At 50.5% G+C, this 16196-nt stretch overlaps 6 protein-coding genes across 6 annotated transcripts; all 6 read right to left on the reverse strand.

Moving 5' to 3' along the window:
- Nucleotides 1–28: 28 nt before the first annotated feature.
- Nucleotides 29–1504, reverse strand: CABS01_13375 (uncharacterized protein; the record flags this gene model as incomplete). Its single annotated transcript, XM_060546718.1, has 1 exon — nt 29–1504. The coding sequence occupies one exon, from the start codon at nt 1502–1504 to the stop codon at nt 29–31; it is 1476 nt and encodes a 491-aa protein (XP_060395050.1).
- A 3642-nt stretch (nt 1505–5146) lies between these two features.
- On the reverse strand, nt 5147–6837 carry CABS01_13376 (efflux pump; the record flags this gene model as incomplete). The annotated part of the gene is made up of 9 exons (XM_060546719.1): nt 5147–5153; nt 5222–5729; nt 5799–5843; nt 5913–5939; nt 5990–6013; nt 6076–6250; nt 6308–6436; nt 6541–6569; nt 6618–6837. The coding sequence occupies 9 exons, from the start codon at nt 6835–6837 to the stop codon at nt 5147–5149; spliced, it is 1164 nt and encodes a 387-aa protein (XP_060395051.1).
- A 1708-nt stretch (nt 6838–8545) lies between these two features.
- On the reverse strand, nt 8546–9774 carry CABS01_13377 (uncharacterized protein; the record flags this gene model as incomplete). The annotated part of the gene is made up of 3 exons (XM_060546720.1): nt 8546–9011; nt 9096–9431; nt 9503–9774. 3 exons carry the CDS (start codon nt 9772–9774, stop codon nt 8546–8548), a joined length of 1074 nt encoding a protein of 357 aa, XP_060395052.1.
- A 1058-nt stretch (nt 9775–10832) lies between these two features.
- CABS01_13378 (UcrQ family protein) lies at nt 10833–11422 on the reverse strand (the record flags this gene model as incomplete). The annotated part of the gene is made up of 4 exons (XM_060546721.1): nt 10833–10887; nt 10955–11132; nt 11226–11251; nt 11364–11422. The coding sequence occupies 4 exons, from the start codon at nt 11420–11422 to the stop codon at nt 10833–10835; spliced, it is 318 nt and encodes a 105-aa protein (XP_060395053.1).
- A 401-nt stretch (nt 11423–11823) lies between these two features.
- Nucleotides 11824–14086, reverse strand: CABS01_13379 (uncharacterized protein; the record flags this gene model as incomplete). The annotated part of the gene is made up of 2 exons (XM_060546722.1): nt 11824–13482; nt 13544–14086. 2 exons carry the CDS (start codon nt 14084–14086, stop codon nt 11824–11826), a joined length of 2202 nt encoding a protein of 733 aa, XP_060395054.1.
- Nucleotides 14087–14557: 471 nt separating this feature from the next.
- CABS01_13380 (3-isopropylmalate dehydrogenase) lies at nt 14558–15917 on the reverse strand (the record flags this gene model as incomplete). Its single annotated transcript, XM_060546723.1, has 5 exons — nt 14558–14633; nt 14687–14834; nt 14907–15058; nt 15127–15615; nt 15679–15917. The coding sequence occupies 5 exons, from the start codon at nt 15915–15917 to the stop codon at nt 14558–14560; spliced, it is 1104 nt and encodes a 367-aa protein (XP_060395055.1).
- Nucleotides 15918–16196: the final 279 nt, after the last annotated feature.

Consider the following 16196-nt stretch of genomic DNA (forward strand, 5'->3'; position numbering starts at 1 on the left):
AGTGTGTACATCTGTCGTGCAGGCTCTGTCATAATTCGTCCGCAAGCCACCTAATCACACGGAGCGACTCCATTACGCCCTGGTGCCTCTGGCTTACTTCCCGCAGTGCATAGTCCCCCATCAGAGCCATCGGAGAAAAGGCCCCTGACGCTTCCGAGCACCCGTCTATATCCTGGCTTATCCCATCTTGGAAGTCAAAGTTGTATGATGTAGCCGAAGTCGAGAATCCTTGACCTCGAGACTGGCTAACGGCAGGTGGTGTCATGGAAACGGAGTTGAAGCGGCATTCCGTAGATTTGTGTAGTCTCTTCATCATTCGAGACAACAAGAATACGACCGAGTTGACGTCCAAGTCAAAAGAGCTCACAACGTTAAATTTGTTGAGGTTTCCGTTGGGTGTGTTGTTGCCCAAAAATGGTTGTGCCAGGCTGAAGTCACTGCCGGGACTCGGGCCCTGGCTCTGCCGTGAACATTGAAGACGGCCCCTCAGAGCGCCGAGGAGTTCTTCGTAAGAATCCAGGAGAAGAAGATAATTTGTCATAAAAAGAGAGATAACGAGAGTCAGGTTTGGTGGCTGGTGTAGATGTTGTACTGGCTCTTTCGGAAGCTGTGGTACTACTTGTGTGGCGAAGCCGGAAGTGTCGGGTGCTCCGGTCCAGCAGGATGGCGGTGAAGTAGATCGTCGTCCTTCCACGCTCGGCCTCACTAGTGGCAAGCTTTCCACGACATCAATGAGAGTTTCTGTCGAGTGCACGGTCGTGTTGATCAGTGTCGTAAGCCCGTCTGCGTCCTGTGCTCTGGTGATGTGCCGTGAGAACAGCAGAGACTGAAGATCCATGAGCCGCTGTGCTGCCGACTCGGATGATCGTGAAGTTGCTTCTGGTGATGAAGGCATAGTATCGCCGGCAAAGGATTCGGCGTGACTGAACTCGGATGGGTGATCACATCCTGGAATCCAGCTATCTTCTGTGTTGGTGGGTAAAGAGCCAATCGTTGTTGGGGGTGTAAGTGGCAGGTCGTGAGGTTGTGCTACAAGACTTTCATCTTGATGAGCCAAGAACCCCAGCGTGTCCGTATCCATCCACTCCGTGGGCATCAGCTTCGTGTCATTGCTTTGTAGGAGTCCGAGTAAAGGGTCCTCGAAGTTGCCAGTCCAAGTTCCATCTTCCTCCGGATGGCTCGGTATAATTCCTATCCCATATTGTTGGAAGTCGCTCGCATCGTGGACGTTGGATGGAAGCACTTCGGGCGGGCTTGTGATTGTTTGAACAGTGGTGTTGCTCGACATTGTCGAGGATCGTCGGAATGTGGTTGAAGGGGTTGACTGCGCAGCTTCCGGGTTCAAGCGCTTCTTTGCCGGTCTTCCCATGCGCCGCGGAGGGCTATAGAAACAGTCGATCTGGAGTCGTTGACATCTTTCGCACTTGGCCGCTCCAGTTTCTCTGGAGCAACGGCTCTTGAGAGCACGGCAGCGATCGCAGGCACTTCTTTGAGAGAACAGCATGTTGGCAAAGCGTTCATGTAGATGCACGACAAGGTCGAAGGGACGAGTTCAACTCAGAAGCGCCAGGTGACAACGGCCGAAGTTTATATGACTTCGTTCCCGCGACTTGCGTACTACTCAAAATAAGTCAATTTTGCCAAGACATTCTCTTAGCCGCGCCAAGTTACCTGCGCCGTTCGACTCATGTCAGGGTTCTGGCGTCTTGCGCGGGGCGCGGGGGACACGTCAGATCTAGATGAGATGTCTCGGTTGAACCTACCCTCCCTCTTTGGGGACTAACCATCATGCGCATTGTCGATTTCTTATTTTAAGGTTTCAGGGAAACTTCCAACGTATGACATTGTCGATTCAGTACTTTGGTACCAGTATGGCTGTCAAGACTGCGAATTCGACTTGGCAGAGACATTGGCTTTACCGCAACTCTGGAAAAGGTGCCAATCATTCGATAAGTGGGTGGTGTGCAGGTTAACCTGCTGAGTGGGATCGCGTTCCCCTTAGCTCGACTTCAAAGTTCTGACGAGTTCCCAGGGCTCTGCAACCTCGGCGAATGCTATGCAAACTCTCTTTGGAATTGGGGTCCACCACCTCGCAGTGGTGTGTAACAAAGGTGGTGTGGCCCGGTGAGGCGTTCTAATCAGATCAGAAAAAGCTTCCTTTGATTGCCTGGTAATTACCGAACTTTCAACGCTCCTCGCGCCATCATGTCATGTTTTGTTACCTATCTCGCCAAAGGCACGGTGTATCATCAGTCAGGTGTTGTTTGGTGACAGCTTCATGGCTTCCCGTCTTCTAAAAACAACCCAGCGCCAAGGCCAAAGCCCCTCCTGTGGGGTCCCTATTTGGGGATCGACTTGGCCAAGAGATTGATAGTGGTTTGGTATAGGAAGAGGTGAAGACTGCATGTGTGTGCATAGCATACTCCGTACTTAGTCAACAAAAGACAGCGAGTCCAAAACGCCCGACCTATTTGGACGCCTCAACTATTCGTACGGTAGGTAGTCTTGGCGGGTTTGAGCTGCTCGAGTCGGCACCTTTGGCCTGTGTGCCCCGCCAAATTGTTGGCCCTGTCCTGTTGCGAGCAAGTAAAATAGGGTTTCTATTTACCCGACTGTCATATTCCCATTAATTCCAGGGATGGATACCCATGACTGGGCCCAGCCTTGAGCCCGGCGAGCCGCCGAACGTGCTCGACGGCTGCTAGTGTCCGCGGGCGCGGGCAGCGGGCTTCTCCTGCCGCTTGATCGGCGCTTGCAGCACGTGAATCTTTGTCTGTAGGCTGTGGCTAGAATAAGTGACGTTGAAGCATGGCTGGGGCTCTTGGCGGCGAGAGTAAAATAGATTGCTCAAGAAACAACCAAGTGTTCCCCCCTTGGCATTAGGAAAGGGAAACGCGCCTGAGGTAACCTTGAGTGGTTGGCGTTTATCTGTACGGAGTACGAATCCATGATCAAGCTCTCTCCCATCGGGAAACAGCCGTAATGTTGCGTTGCGTTGCGTTCAGTGTGTATCCGTATACACACTGACAATGGTGGATTCCGCTTGCGGACTTGTGAAATAGTACTCATTGCGAATTCGGTCTCGGGCATATCGAAAGCGGCAAAAGCCAGCATCAGAAGCTGTGGGACGACAAGATGAACTCGCAGATCGCGCGAACTCTATCATTGGACTCTCTCGTTTTCGCCAGCGAAGTGTGAACCTGTGAAGCACGGTCCAGTGCTTCCAATCTCACGCTGCGGGCGTGCCGTTGCTCCTTGAGTCAAGCCCAGCGATGTTGTGTCCTTAACTGAAGTTGACCAGCGAGACGGCCCGAGCGCATTGGGCAGCCCAATTTTACCTTTACTCCCGCGGGACACCTCTCAGGTTTGTTTCAGCTTGCCTTGCGGTACCATTTCTAACTAAGTATGGACTTGGGTACGACCGATGAGGCCTAGGAACGAGTCGTTAGGGGTCCCTTTTCAAGGGTAACCACTATTAAAGGGGCCTCTCAACGGGGTTACATATGGCCGCATCGTACAAGCCATGCTATGCTTGAATTTCGTAGTTCCTCCTTTCCCCGATGGATATGCGTGCTATGGCAGAATGCTGTGCGCCAGCGTATCCGTATACCAGATGAGCTCATTGGGTAGCCGTAGCCATGCGTATCATCGAAATACTGTATTCGCACCTGATTGCTTTCAAGATAGGATAGAATGATGGACTAGGCTCGCAACAGCCACGTTACTTTGAGTACATGCGCGACGTCTCCGGACAACCCGAGGTTCAGAGCTCCGGTAGCGCAAGACGGCGGCACCGTGAGCGATCTGCAATCAATCATGTTATACCCTCGCAAGATGTGGGCTAGGCGTAGCTTAGCTTTACCTAGACACTTTGACCAGTCAACACGGAATCAGACACTTGATTAAACGCCCTGTTTTTCTGCCATGGCACACGCTCGCTAAATGTTGAATCTCTATCGCTGTTCGTCGCATGATTCGGAAGCATCTGCGAAACCCGAGCCCTTTTAGTCTCGCAAGCTTCGTCCTTTCGTCTTTAATTGACGCGTCAGTCATAATTCGGGTGGTTCCTTCAGGTGAACTTAGATACATCGGACCGGAGAACGCCGTAATATTGTTCCCTATTGCGAAGCTTGTGATTCTTTCAGTCGCCACGGGGTGGACGACTGAAGCCTCATTTTCTCTCCTCAGGACCAGCAACATCCCGTCGGCTTCGAGTGCGAGTGATCCATTAGGCTCAACTCTAAACCCAAGGATTCTTGATGAGCAAGCGGGCCGCTATCGAACCACTTCAACCCCGTCGGAACGATTAGTCAAGCGACGTATTTTCGTATAGGTAAGTAGTCCGTAGTCATTATCTCGATACTACTAACGTGTATGGTCAACTTTCAAGACCTCTGCACTCATTTCTAAGCAAGGAACTTTTGATAGAACTTGGTAACGGCGCTCAACACTAGCAAGGACCACCATAAGAATGTCCAATCTTAGAAACGTCAGTGCCCATGAACCTGAGCCTCGGGCTCTCGGCAGTTCTCCACGGGCTCGAGTCATTCTCTCTTTTCCTCACCTGCTGACTGCCTATTTCTTTTTTGGCCGAATGTCTTTCCACCCCATACCCCACGCGAAGCAGAATGATGCTATAGCCAGACCGAGGGATGGATAAACTCCTTGTCGATACTCGATACACATGCTAAAAACACTTCTGGTAGTTTTTCCTCGGGTACGACTTTACGGAACCCGGTTGCCCCGGCCTCAGTGATTTTCGACGTATCGAGATTTGGCGCGAATTTAGGTAGGTCTTGCTTCAGTGCCCCTGTAAAAATGGCGTTACTTACTGCCAGGGCCACAGCTGAACCCATGAGCTGAGAAGCGTAACAAATGATATTCCTACTGAAATCTGTTCCGGAGGTAAGTTCGCCTGAATAGCAATGCTTGGCTTAAAGTCATTCTGTTAGTCGGGCTTGCGGTCAGTGACCGCTGCATTGGCAAGCGGGTCTCACCAGTTGTAAAACAATGCCTCGTCCACCACCCGTGATGATTTGATAACCACTGGGCCACCGAAGTCGTCGGTGTGAGTGACGTGAACAAGCCACTAGCAATAATCGTTGCCACTGTGCCTGCGACAGCCCACGGCAGATAATACCCGAACTTACCGACTTGAAGGGTGACAAGGACGTTAGCTAAACTCAAATTATATATGGAATAATTCCATAGGCTTCCGTACCTAGCACGCCTCCGCCGTAGGCGAAAGCTAGCTGTGACAAGATGCTTGGCAAAACGTTGATCCCGCTCTGAACCGGCGTGGCGCTTTGTACTGCCTGGAAGTATGTAGAGCGGGAGCAGGTAGATCTGGATCATCGCCGAGCCAACAAAGGTGAAGTTTGTAGCGGCTGCGGACCAGACGGGCCTCTTACCGGCCATTGATGATGGGATGAGCCCGTCATCTCCTTTTCGATAGTTCCAGGCCAAGAATGTTACGAGAGCCACAGCAGAGCCGCAGAACAATTCTATCATCGTGGGGCTGTTAAAAGCATATTCGTTCCCACCAAGCTCGAGGGCCGTGAGAAATGACACCGCAGCACCAGCGCATAATAAAAAGCCGGTAAAATCTAGATACGTGTGCAATTTCGCAATGACCGCCATAGGACTCGGTTTCGGCACCTGATCGGGAATCTCGCACCATGCCAGAAACAGAAGGACGACGCCGCCAATCGGGAAGTTGATGTAGAATGCTATTTGAGTTTAGCAGGTACTCCGTAATACTTAGAGTCGTCTCAACTCGGATGAACTCCATATCTTACTCCAACGCCAATTGGCATAGTCGGTCAGTACTCCACCAAGAACAGCTATGTGTTAACGTTAATTAGTATTTTTGGCGAGACTTTCTCCTTTCTAGGGTGGTTTTTTGCACGTACGACCGCAAACGCTGCCAGAGTTTGCAACTTTAGTTTGACGTTAGCTACTGCTCTGAGGGTCAATAGCCTATACGTACGTCCGATGACCAGTCCCATAAGAGCTATTAGACAACTTGAATTAGCCAAGCATTTGTCAGACAAAACTCGCAAGGATTGATCTAACCAGGTCTTTTCTCTAGAGGTACTGATCCGGCGATGATCGTCAGGCCACCACTCATCATGCCCGCACTTCCTATCCCCGCGATGATTCTGCCCATGATCAGTATCAGGGACGAAGGCGTAGCCCCGCATACAAGAGATCCAATCTCGAACAAGACTAGGAAGACGAAAAAAGACCACTGCATGGATTAGATTGGATTTGGAAACATATTCGCTAAGAGCCGGGAAAGCCGCACCTTTGAGCTGAAGTAGCGGTAGATTTTACCTGTGAGCGGCTGGAAAGCGGCATTAGAAACGTGATAGGCACTGCCATACCAACCGATATCTTGCAAAGAATGAAACTCGTCAGTTGTCGCTGGAATAGCCTACAATGCTATTAGCAAATAACATGCTTCACTTATTTTCGGGGTGCTCTAACGGGAACAATGATAGAACTGTCAAGGAACATCAACCAGGCAACAACAATTACACATGTGATGACAATCCAGAGCTTGGCACCTGATAAGTACTATGGTATCGGTGTCACTGGTATATCATTGTTCGGACCTTTGCCCTTCTCTTGGTCGTTCTCCGTGCTTGGACCGGCCTCCTTTTCTGTGATCGTTGTTCCTGGACTATGTCTCTCGTTCTCGGCGACAGACGGGAACATCTCTGTGGACATGAGACTGAGGTCTATTGATAGCAGCTGTGTCTCCGTCATTGTCACAATGCTCCTTCTTCTTCGTGTGGATATGGGGGCAGACTCGGGCTCTGTGTTCCGATCCATCTTGTGGCTATTCGAGGATGATTATTGGCAGGAATAGGGGCCTACAATCGATGGGACTTTTTGTATCCCCTCTAAAATTGGGACTTGGACTTGGCAAAGAAAGCTTTTCACAATCTGCATCGCCCGGAATGGGACGCAACAACCGTAATATCCGACGGGAATGATTACCAGTTCCGAAAAAGCTCCATTTAAGAAGCTTCCTTCAAGGCTTACAGGCTGACCAGTCGTAGTAAACACGGGGAATCCCCGACCGAATAAAGTTCATTTCATGGAAAAGATCCCTCGAAAGTAAGCACACAAGGCTTTGGACTGCGCTGTAGGGGGCATCTTTTTTGTCGCAGACAAGTCAAGCATAGACACTCACGACTCATGAGACGCATGGGTGATGCTGCTTGACATTTTCATCTGTGTTTAGGAGAAAGCTTATTGTCTTTAGCCAGCGAATCAGTCGCTGCCGCGGAGCACGCAGGCTTAGAAGTGGCCCAGGCTCAACATCAAGCTTCATTCTACTCCCTTCTCTCTTATTAGTGCTGCAACCTTGAGTCGGCCGAACAGACCCCCACAAGCCGGAGGTTCTTTTGGAGCATTACAATGGGTCACGGATCCGGGGAGACCTGAGAGACGGAGTAGCCCGGTGGCCGAGCTGCTCGCAACTAATTTGAGGGTCCCCGGGAGATGACTAACACTTTAGATGCGTCCTGGGACCCAAGCAGTGCATGATGAGGATACAGAGAAACTCGCCTCCAGTTTCCAGCCAATCAAGTCAACTTAAGTTGGCAAGCATCGTTGCGAATCTTGAACTGCACTCAACAGCAAATTTGTTCACCTGATAGCCTGGATGGTTGTAGAAAAGGTTGAGCGGTTTTCAAAAGTGCTGGAGAACAGGGAGTGTCGAACTGCCGAACATGGTTTGATACAATTGCTCGATTTTAGCCAAGACCTCCAAGCTTCCTACACCACCATGTACCTGAAACCACTGCAGAATTTGCTGCTCTTGGGTTCGAATTACGCTCGACGCTCGGTGAATACTAGGAATTCTTGCTCGCCGAGGGGATCACTCAAGGTGGAACTGGTCGGATTAGTGGTTTTGATCCATTGTGCAAAGTCATCAGCGAAGTTTCCCCCTCTTGATTGTAGGGTGTGCGAGTTCGCAACGTCGCGTATGGGTCCTGTCCTTAAAATAGCTGCACCAGCCGCACAGCCAACCGCGCTCTCAGATAGCACGCGACCCTTTGCCAAATCGGTACAACCAACCAACAAAAGAGCTAGCCCCCAGTTGACATGTTTGAGATGTATTAGATCTTGGCAGCATACGATTAAGCATGAATCTTTACCCTGGAGCGTTCCCGACGTAGGACGATCATGGCCGATCATCAGGAGTAATCCAGGCCTCATACAGCCACACCTTCAATGTGATCCACTGATGAACACCTTGATGGTTTATTCCTTTGAGCTATACTAGGTTATCATCAGTATCTCATCGTTTTCTTCCCATAATTAGAACTTCTGGAGATGGTTTTGATGTCTGCACAGCTACAATAGCCGGAATGAAGGGGGCCTCGAACCACAACCAAGTTGAGGAGTAATCACCGCGGAATTGATGAACGGCATACCGTGGGATGATATTCGAGAGACGGTGCCACTTCTACCCGCAGTCCACTGTTCGGGAAGCCAAATTTAGAATCAGATGACTCTACCTTATCTACCTCTAAGACGGGATGACAAGCTCCCCCGTCATCAAGTAATCAATCGAGACGTTCTTTTGTTTGACGAACTCCCCCTCCACCTTTGGCACATACCCCGGAAAGCTATCCACAATTTGGCTCAACGTCCCCCATGAAGCCTGCCCATTAATGTCATACGTCTGAGAGCTGTTGAAGCCGCTAGTGTTGAGGTTGTAGTACAGCATCGGGAACTCCTCGAAGCTTGCGTTGGCATTGACGTGAGCAACGCGAGATCCGAACGGGTCTATCACGAAAGTCGCGCCGATAGCTGCGACAAAGGAGTAGGCACCGCTGAGAACAGAGTAGACGCTCAGGGTGCCGGTATTGACCCATTCGTTCTCCCACCAAAGCGAAGTCTCGTCTCCGACGCCGGCCAGATAGGGGAAAGGCGCGAAGTGAACATTTTCTCGCTGGACGTACATGTTAAACGTCATACTGGGGTACATATGCCTAGATTGAAAGTGGTATGGTCAGCTCCGGCACTCGTAGGAGCAAGGCGCAGTCAGTCGGGTCAGGTGGGCTTTGTAGACGTACTCTCCGCACTCCAGCATTCCCCATCGGCCGTAGTCAGTCTCTAAGACTTTGAGATCCTCGGCCACACCGTCACTGAAGAAGTATCGTTCTGCGCCTGACGGCCGAAGCTTACGGCGGTGGTGCATGATATTTCCTTGAGGGTCTATCAATGCCTGAGACATGTACATGTAGTCGCCGTCAACTTCTGCAAAGTTAAGATTGGCGTAGATGCCCACTGCCTGGATCGCGGCAATCAGGCGGTTCCACTGCGCATCGCCAATCACGATGGCATTCTCAATGTACGACGGAAGGTAATCGCGCGTGAAGTTGTAGTGGCTGTCCGAACCCTTGGGGAATCTATTCGAGATGGTTCAGATACTTGCATTCGATATTTAGATGGTTGAGCCTTAGGCTGAGTTGGGACTTACCCGGGGAACCAAAGCTCTGGAAAGACGACAACATCGGAACCGCTAGCCTTGGCCTCTTTGATCAACTCGATTCCAACATCTACACATTCGCTGATGTTGAAAGTGATGTCGGTGTAGTCGTAGTTCGTGAGAGGCAGCGGCCAGTTCGGCGGAGGCGTACGGATTAACGCGATTGTCAAGTTTGATCGGTCCACGGTGCTGCTATTTGAAGTCGGAGCAGCAATCGCCGAGCCAAGGGCCGAGAGTGCTAAGATATAGCGGGAAAACTTCATTATGTTGGGTCTCTTCTGAAGTTAGAGTCGACCATTCGGGTTGTCAATGGTGTAGTCTGGGTGAACAGAAAAATGCGGCGTAGTCCATTATCCTCGTCGACTTATATGACAACGCAACCTACCTTCAACTCGAGCTGCCCTGCATCATCATGGCCTTATTGATGCCTTCATACGTAATACAATCAATCGGTCTTGATTAATGATATTCATGATAAGCCAGTTGATGACCCTGAAAATGAGCTCATTATCCCACTATCCTACATCACCCGGTCGGTGAATGGCATCAAGATAGCCCAGAGATGGGCCACTTGGGCCACTTGCCAAGTCTACAACGATGGAAGATTGTGGCTCGATATTGAAGAAATCCCTATCATGATTAAACTAATCATGATAATCTATGATGAGGCTGTACACATCTACCGACTGCAGTGCCGATGGCTCACGGGGGTCCGTTGTGTGGATCTCGGGGTTTGCTCCGGCGTCGCTGCTCGGAAGATATCCATTAGCGTCTGGTTTTCGGTGATTGAGAATAGTCGGACCGGATTACAAGTGACCCTCACTAGTACGGCGCACACTCCCTTGGCTCCGAAGATCGCTGATAAGGATGCTGTAGATTTTCATCGGCTTGGTAGGTAAGGCGAGGGCCATCTGCTCAGCTGGCCCACATTAGGCTGTAAAGATCAGCTCGAGTTCCAAGTCGGTGTTTGAAGCAATCAGAATGGCGGTCAGGTATCCATTAAGAGTTACATAATTCGAAGGTGAAATCGTCCGCTCAAACTTATCGGAACTATTTTGAAACCGTGATAGTGGTGCTGTCTTGAAAACTATAGCAAACAGGTAGGATCCCGTCGATCATCGTTGACATGAGAGTTATACTTCGAGGCCCGGCTTAATTCCCATTGAGCATGGGTTTGATTAGCTACGATTAAAGCGAGAATTCGAGCGAGTGCTACTACAGAAGTTGAGTAGCCGTGCAGAGGGAAGTGTACTACATAAATAAAACAAGTAAAGTGACTGGTCGGGTGAGTACAGCATAATGATCGTGAATGAACCCGTCGCTACTCATCTCTCCCATATGTTTCTCTGCCCACCTTCGAATTGAGGAACTTGTTCCTGTCAACAGTCCTCGATTAGCATAAAAGAGGGATCAGCGGGGTTTAGTTCACGCATACAAGCATACCTCTTATCCGCCCAGTACATCACGTACCAGGCCGCAGCCAGAGATGGCCCGAAATACCAGACCTGGCTCGCGAAGCGTCGCCATATATTGAAGACAGCACTATGACCAGCCTGGGCCATAGGATTTAGACGGTTTGGTGCGATTCCGTACGTGATAATACCTCTTTGCTTCTCGCCACCTGAGACACATTGTTGATCAATCATCACGAACCCCTGCATACCTTAATACTTGGTTGCGTATGAACGATGAGTTGTAAATCAAAAACGCATACCGATGTTTCCCCACCATCCTTTGTATCTGATTGAAAATTATTTAGCTAACGTGATTATGATAAATCTCTTCCATATTGGTCCATAGCATATCAAAGAGCCGTTGGCACTTTTGAGAGGCTAAAAGGGGCTTCACTCACACACCATATTGTCCAATTGGGACATGTGGGCCGTTTCGCAGGGACTGAGTTGACTTCATTGTGCAGAGAGCAGAGTTAGAACCGGAGAGTCATGATATCCTGCAGTAGCTGGTGCTTCGAGATAGTGTCAAACTTGGCGAGATTCGCTATTGTCGAACCCGTCCCCCCTACCTTTATGTGCAACAGCGCTGGGGAGCAGTCTTCGGACTCACTGTTCGGACTCACGGTTCGGACTCGGCCTAAGAACTCCGTGCCCTTTTCTTCAAAGATGGTTGAAAATAATTGTGACATAACCTCCGAGGCCTCAAATAACGAATAGAGTTTCTGGATCATTCATCACTATTCCCTTGACCTCCCACGACGATAGAACGGCCGGATGACTTGGAACGTCACCAATTGAACATAACATTACTTAACTTCAACACCGTTCTACTACCTAATTAAACAATCCCCAAGAGCCTTAGCTGTGTGGCATTGGCATGAATCCACCCCAGTCTAGGGACGGTAAGTCGCTTGCCCAGAAAGCTCCGATATCCTCCAAATAATTCTCACACTCTGCATTTTGAACAGCGCTAGCGGGCTCAAAGGTTGTTCCCCCAGTCATATCCGATAGCAACGTCTTCGCGTCCGCGATTGCCTCCTTACATCGCTCTGTCATCTCATCCTCGACGGGTTTGCCTTTCAAGACAGCTTCTGCTGCAGCAAGCACTATTGCAAAGAATACATAATCTTTCACATTCTCTTGCCCTGCCTCGATTCTCCGTCTGGCCCATGCAACACCAGCCTTCAGTAGCCAACGCTCTTCCACGACACGTAGAGCCGACCCTGTCGCTATCTTGCCTCTTTCTGATATCATGGTGTTGAGATCTGCCGCGATCACACTGATAGCAATATGCTGTGCCGACCGCAAGGATCCTGAGCCGCAGACTATCAATCGGCCAAATTCGGGACAGTAGTCTTCGTCATTTGCTTGCTGTATAAGCTCCGAGAGTGACTCGTTCGTGTCGGATACTGGCATAGTCCTGTATGTCAGATGCAGCGCAGCATCTATGCACTCGCGTCGTGAGTGGGAAAAGACAGAATCAGGTAGAAGCATGTAAGGCAAATGCAGCGCAAAGACGTATCGCATAAGTACCATCTCGCACATATGACAAGTCAATAGCGAGGTATTCTTGCCCAAGTTCTTGAGCGTATTTGTCAAAATCTGGCGGGTGGCGGTAAGCTGCGGACTAAGCTGTAGGACTGTGGCGTAGTTCGCCTCCTGCTTGACCTTGTTCCACAATTTAGCGATTGTCAGTCTCAACGTCAGGGACTGGCCGAGAGCAATTTGCAGAGAGCTATCGGTGTGAAGACTGGGGTTCTTCGGAATGGGACGGACTGTAGACTCGCAGTGCAGCTGGTCGTCGTTCAGATTTGAGGGTAAGCTACAGTCAAAGTCCTCGGATGAGATGAGAACGGGCTGGCCAGACTCTATGCTTGCTTCCAGAACCAGCTCCAACACAGTAGTCCAGAGACGGCGTCGAATCTCGATCTGAAAAGGTAACATCCGCGGCAGCCCAATCGGATCTCGGTGCAACCCGATGCATATCGCAGACCGAAGAAGGTTGCCTGAGAGAGCTGAGATCCGGTCCCCATAGAGTGACTCTGTCGTCTGTTGAGCCAGCTGCAAAAGACACATGATCTGAATGCCCGAGATACTTGGCTGTGATTTCTCAGCGTTGGTAAGCCAAGATTGGGCCTCGTATATCCATTGAAGAGCGTACGGTCGAAGAGAGAACAGATCATCGTATGTTAGAGCTCCAAGTGCAAAGCAAAGCTGAAGTCTAACAATGCATTCGTGGTTGACCGAAGCGCGATCTTGTAGAAATGTCTCGAGCTCTCTCTGCAGCGTCGGCACATGATTAATCCGATAGATCTGCTCAAAGCTCCGTAGGTAATTCTGAAGTAACGCGGCTGACACGGCGCGATCGAGTATGTAGGAGCCATATTGCCCGGGAGAGTTTGCGAGTATTCTCCGTGTTCTGAGGCATTCTCCCAGACTTTTGCAGTGTATGAGGCCCTGCCAACACTCTTCCTGCTTGACCATTTCCTTGTCCAGCCACTTCAGCGCAGGCAACATCTGTAAAGCCGGTGAGTGGACGGTGCCTTGCATGTCAACGCGACAAACTGCTATGACTTACTAGCATCACTGAGTACAGCCAGTGACTTGGTGAAATATATCGTGATTTAACAATCATTATAGTCGGTAAAGATGTAAGCTCGGTGAGTGAGCAGATAGTAGGTGACTTCTCGGCTGGATAGAGTGGCTCTGGTGCTGGTCGGCGCGTAGAAGTCTCAGTCATCGCGAGAGGGAAGACAGTCCCCGGAGTCGAGATCTGACTGAGCAAGACGCTTCCGAATGAAGACGAGTGCCATGTTCCATCGGTGCTGCTGGTGAAGACCCGGTCTTGGTCCGCGGGCTGTGGTGTTTGGGCTAACATTCCATGTTCCGGGTCGGACTGGCGCTGTTGGATGTTTGACGGACTACCCTGTCGGTAGTTGATATGGTTCTCCGGACTGGCAAGAGGAGCATTGGCAGGATAGACACATGTCCGATTCTTCGCCCGTTGACATTTGCTACAAGGGCGATTGTGGTCGCACCGCAGCTTTCGTTTCCGGCACTCGATACAGGCAAGGGCCCTTCGACGTCGTACCCTAGTCTCTTCACGGTGACGGGCGTCCATTGCGTCAGACCTTTCTGTGTATAATGAATCGAGAGATAGATCTAGACAGAAGGCAAAGAATCGGAGTTGTCAGGTCGATTGATGGACTTGAGCTATCGTGACGGGATTATGTTCGGGCGCGGGGTCGGGCTCGGGGTCGGACTATGCTTCGGGGTCGGGCTTGGATCAAGAGGTCTGTGTGGAGCCTAATGACAAAGGGAGTGCGTGTATTCAGACAATGGCTTTTGAGAAATGGTAGTGGATCTATTTTAGCTATCGGTATCTTTATGATCTCGTTCGCTTGATGTTTAGGAATGTCCCATGTCAGTTCCCGGACCATTGCACTACTTGAATCGCTAGTTTTCATGGATGATTGACTGCCGCGTCAACATCGACTTGGGGTGTGCCTCACTCTCTTTCTCCATCGTGCCTCCTTATCAAGAGCCAACGCATTGTGAATTGATCCTTTGCGTTATAACTGCACGTGAAAATTTACTTCAACAAGCTCTCAAGTTGTCTACAAATTGCATTGCCGACTTCAACTGTTGTTGCACTCCCGCCCAGGTCACTGAAGAAACCAGTCAGACGTGCGCAAAACGTTGAGCAGCGAGTGAAACTTACGGGGTCCGTATCTCGTGTCCGCCAATATCCCTAGAGTCCAAGACCTTTTCGACTGCTTTATCAATGGCCTTTGCCTCATCAACCATTCCAAATGAGTACCTGAGCATCATTGCCGCTGCAAGAATAGTGGCAACTGGGTTGGCGATCCCTGCACACGAAAAGTATCAGCCTTTGACCGTTTGACCTCTCTGGTGTGACTGGGACGAGGCTCTATTATTACCCTTGCCCGCGATATCGGGCGCGCTTCCGTGGATAGGCTCGTAGAGACCGATTCCTCCAGAGCCAGGGGTGGTGCTTGAGATCGACGCTGATGGGAGCAGGCCTAGCGATCCCGGGACCACGCTGCTCACATCTGACAGGATGTCGCCGAACCTGTGAACCACGTAACGACTAAGTGAGCTAACTCGAACCAGAAATCTTGTTGGGGCGACAATACTCACGTGTTATCCATGAGCACCACTCCGTTGAATGAGCGAGGATCTTTGACCATAAGCATGGCAGCGCTATCAGCAAGCTGGTGAGAAAGTTTGATCTGCGGATACTCCCTCGCGAAAAATTCCGTCACGGCTCGACGCCAAAGTCGACTAACAGCAAGGACATTGGCCTTGTCACACGAGATGACTTGCTGAGGCGGCTCCGTCTCCATAGCCAAGTCAGCAGCGACCTTTGCAACCCGCTCAATTTCTGCCCGAGAGTACGCCCAGGCGTCCGATGCAAAATCCTCCTCTTCAGTCTTGTCTCCGAAATAAGCACCTCCGCAGTTTTCTCGCACAAGGATAAAGTCGGTTCCTTCTGTGAGCTCGGGTCGGATAGGGCCTCGGTCGACAAGAGACTTGCTCGCAAACTTGCATGGGCGCAGATTCGCAAAGGCGTTCAGTCCGTGGCGTAAGGCTAGGACGCCCTGTTCAGGTCGCACTTTGCCAGCACCCCTGAGGGTAATTGAATCCTCAGTCATTGCCGCTTGGAAAAGTAGTGTTGACCGTCTGACTTACCACTTAGGCCCACCGACTGAACCGAACAAGACCGCATCGCTTGCCTTGGCCTCGTCCAGGACTTCTTGGGTCAGGGCTACGCCGTGCTTGTCAATACTGCATCCGCCCATCAACTCCGAGCGGATCTCAAATTTAACACCAGAGGACTTTTGGATCACCTCGAGGACCTTGACAGCCTCGGCGATGATCTCGGGGCCAACACCGTCGCCTGGTAAAACAAGGATCTTGCGGGAAGCCATTTTGTTGAAGCGTCAAGAGAAGGTCGCTCAGAAGCAATGTAACAAGTTATTCTAAGTACTCAATCAACGAGCAACTTCACCGTGATGTTTCTGCTTGAAAGCCGGCCGACGGAAATGAGGCCTTGTGGTAGACGGAGGTTGGTGGGTGTCGTTCTCCGCGTAAGCACCGGTCTCGGGGTAAGATATCCGGGGATGACGTACCCGATGCGGAGGGACTAAGTTGCCGCAAATAGCCGACTTGGAGAAGTTCTTCTTCCTCTATCTAATCGTCTTCGAAAT

This window comes from Colletotrichum abscissum, assembly GCF_030869225.1.
Source record: "Colletotrichum abscissum strain IMI 504890 chromosome Unknown Scaffold_44.1, whole genome shotgun sequence".
In the NCBI taxonomy this organism is placed as follows: domain Eukaryota; kingdom Fungi; phylum Ascomycota; class Sordariomycetes; order Glomerellales; family Glomerellaceae; genus Colletotrichum; species Colletotrichum abscissum.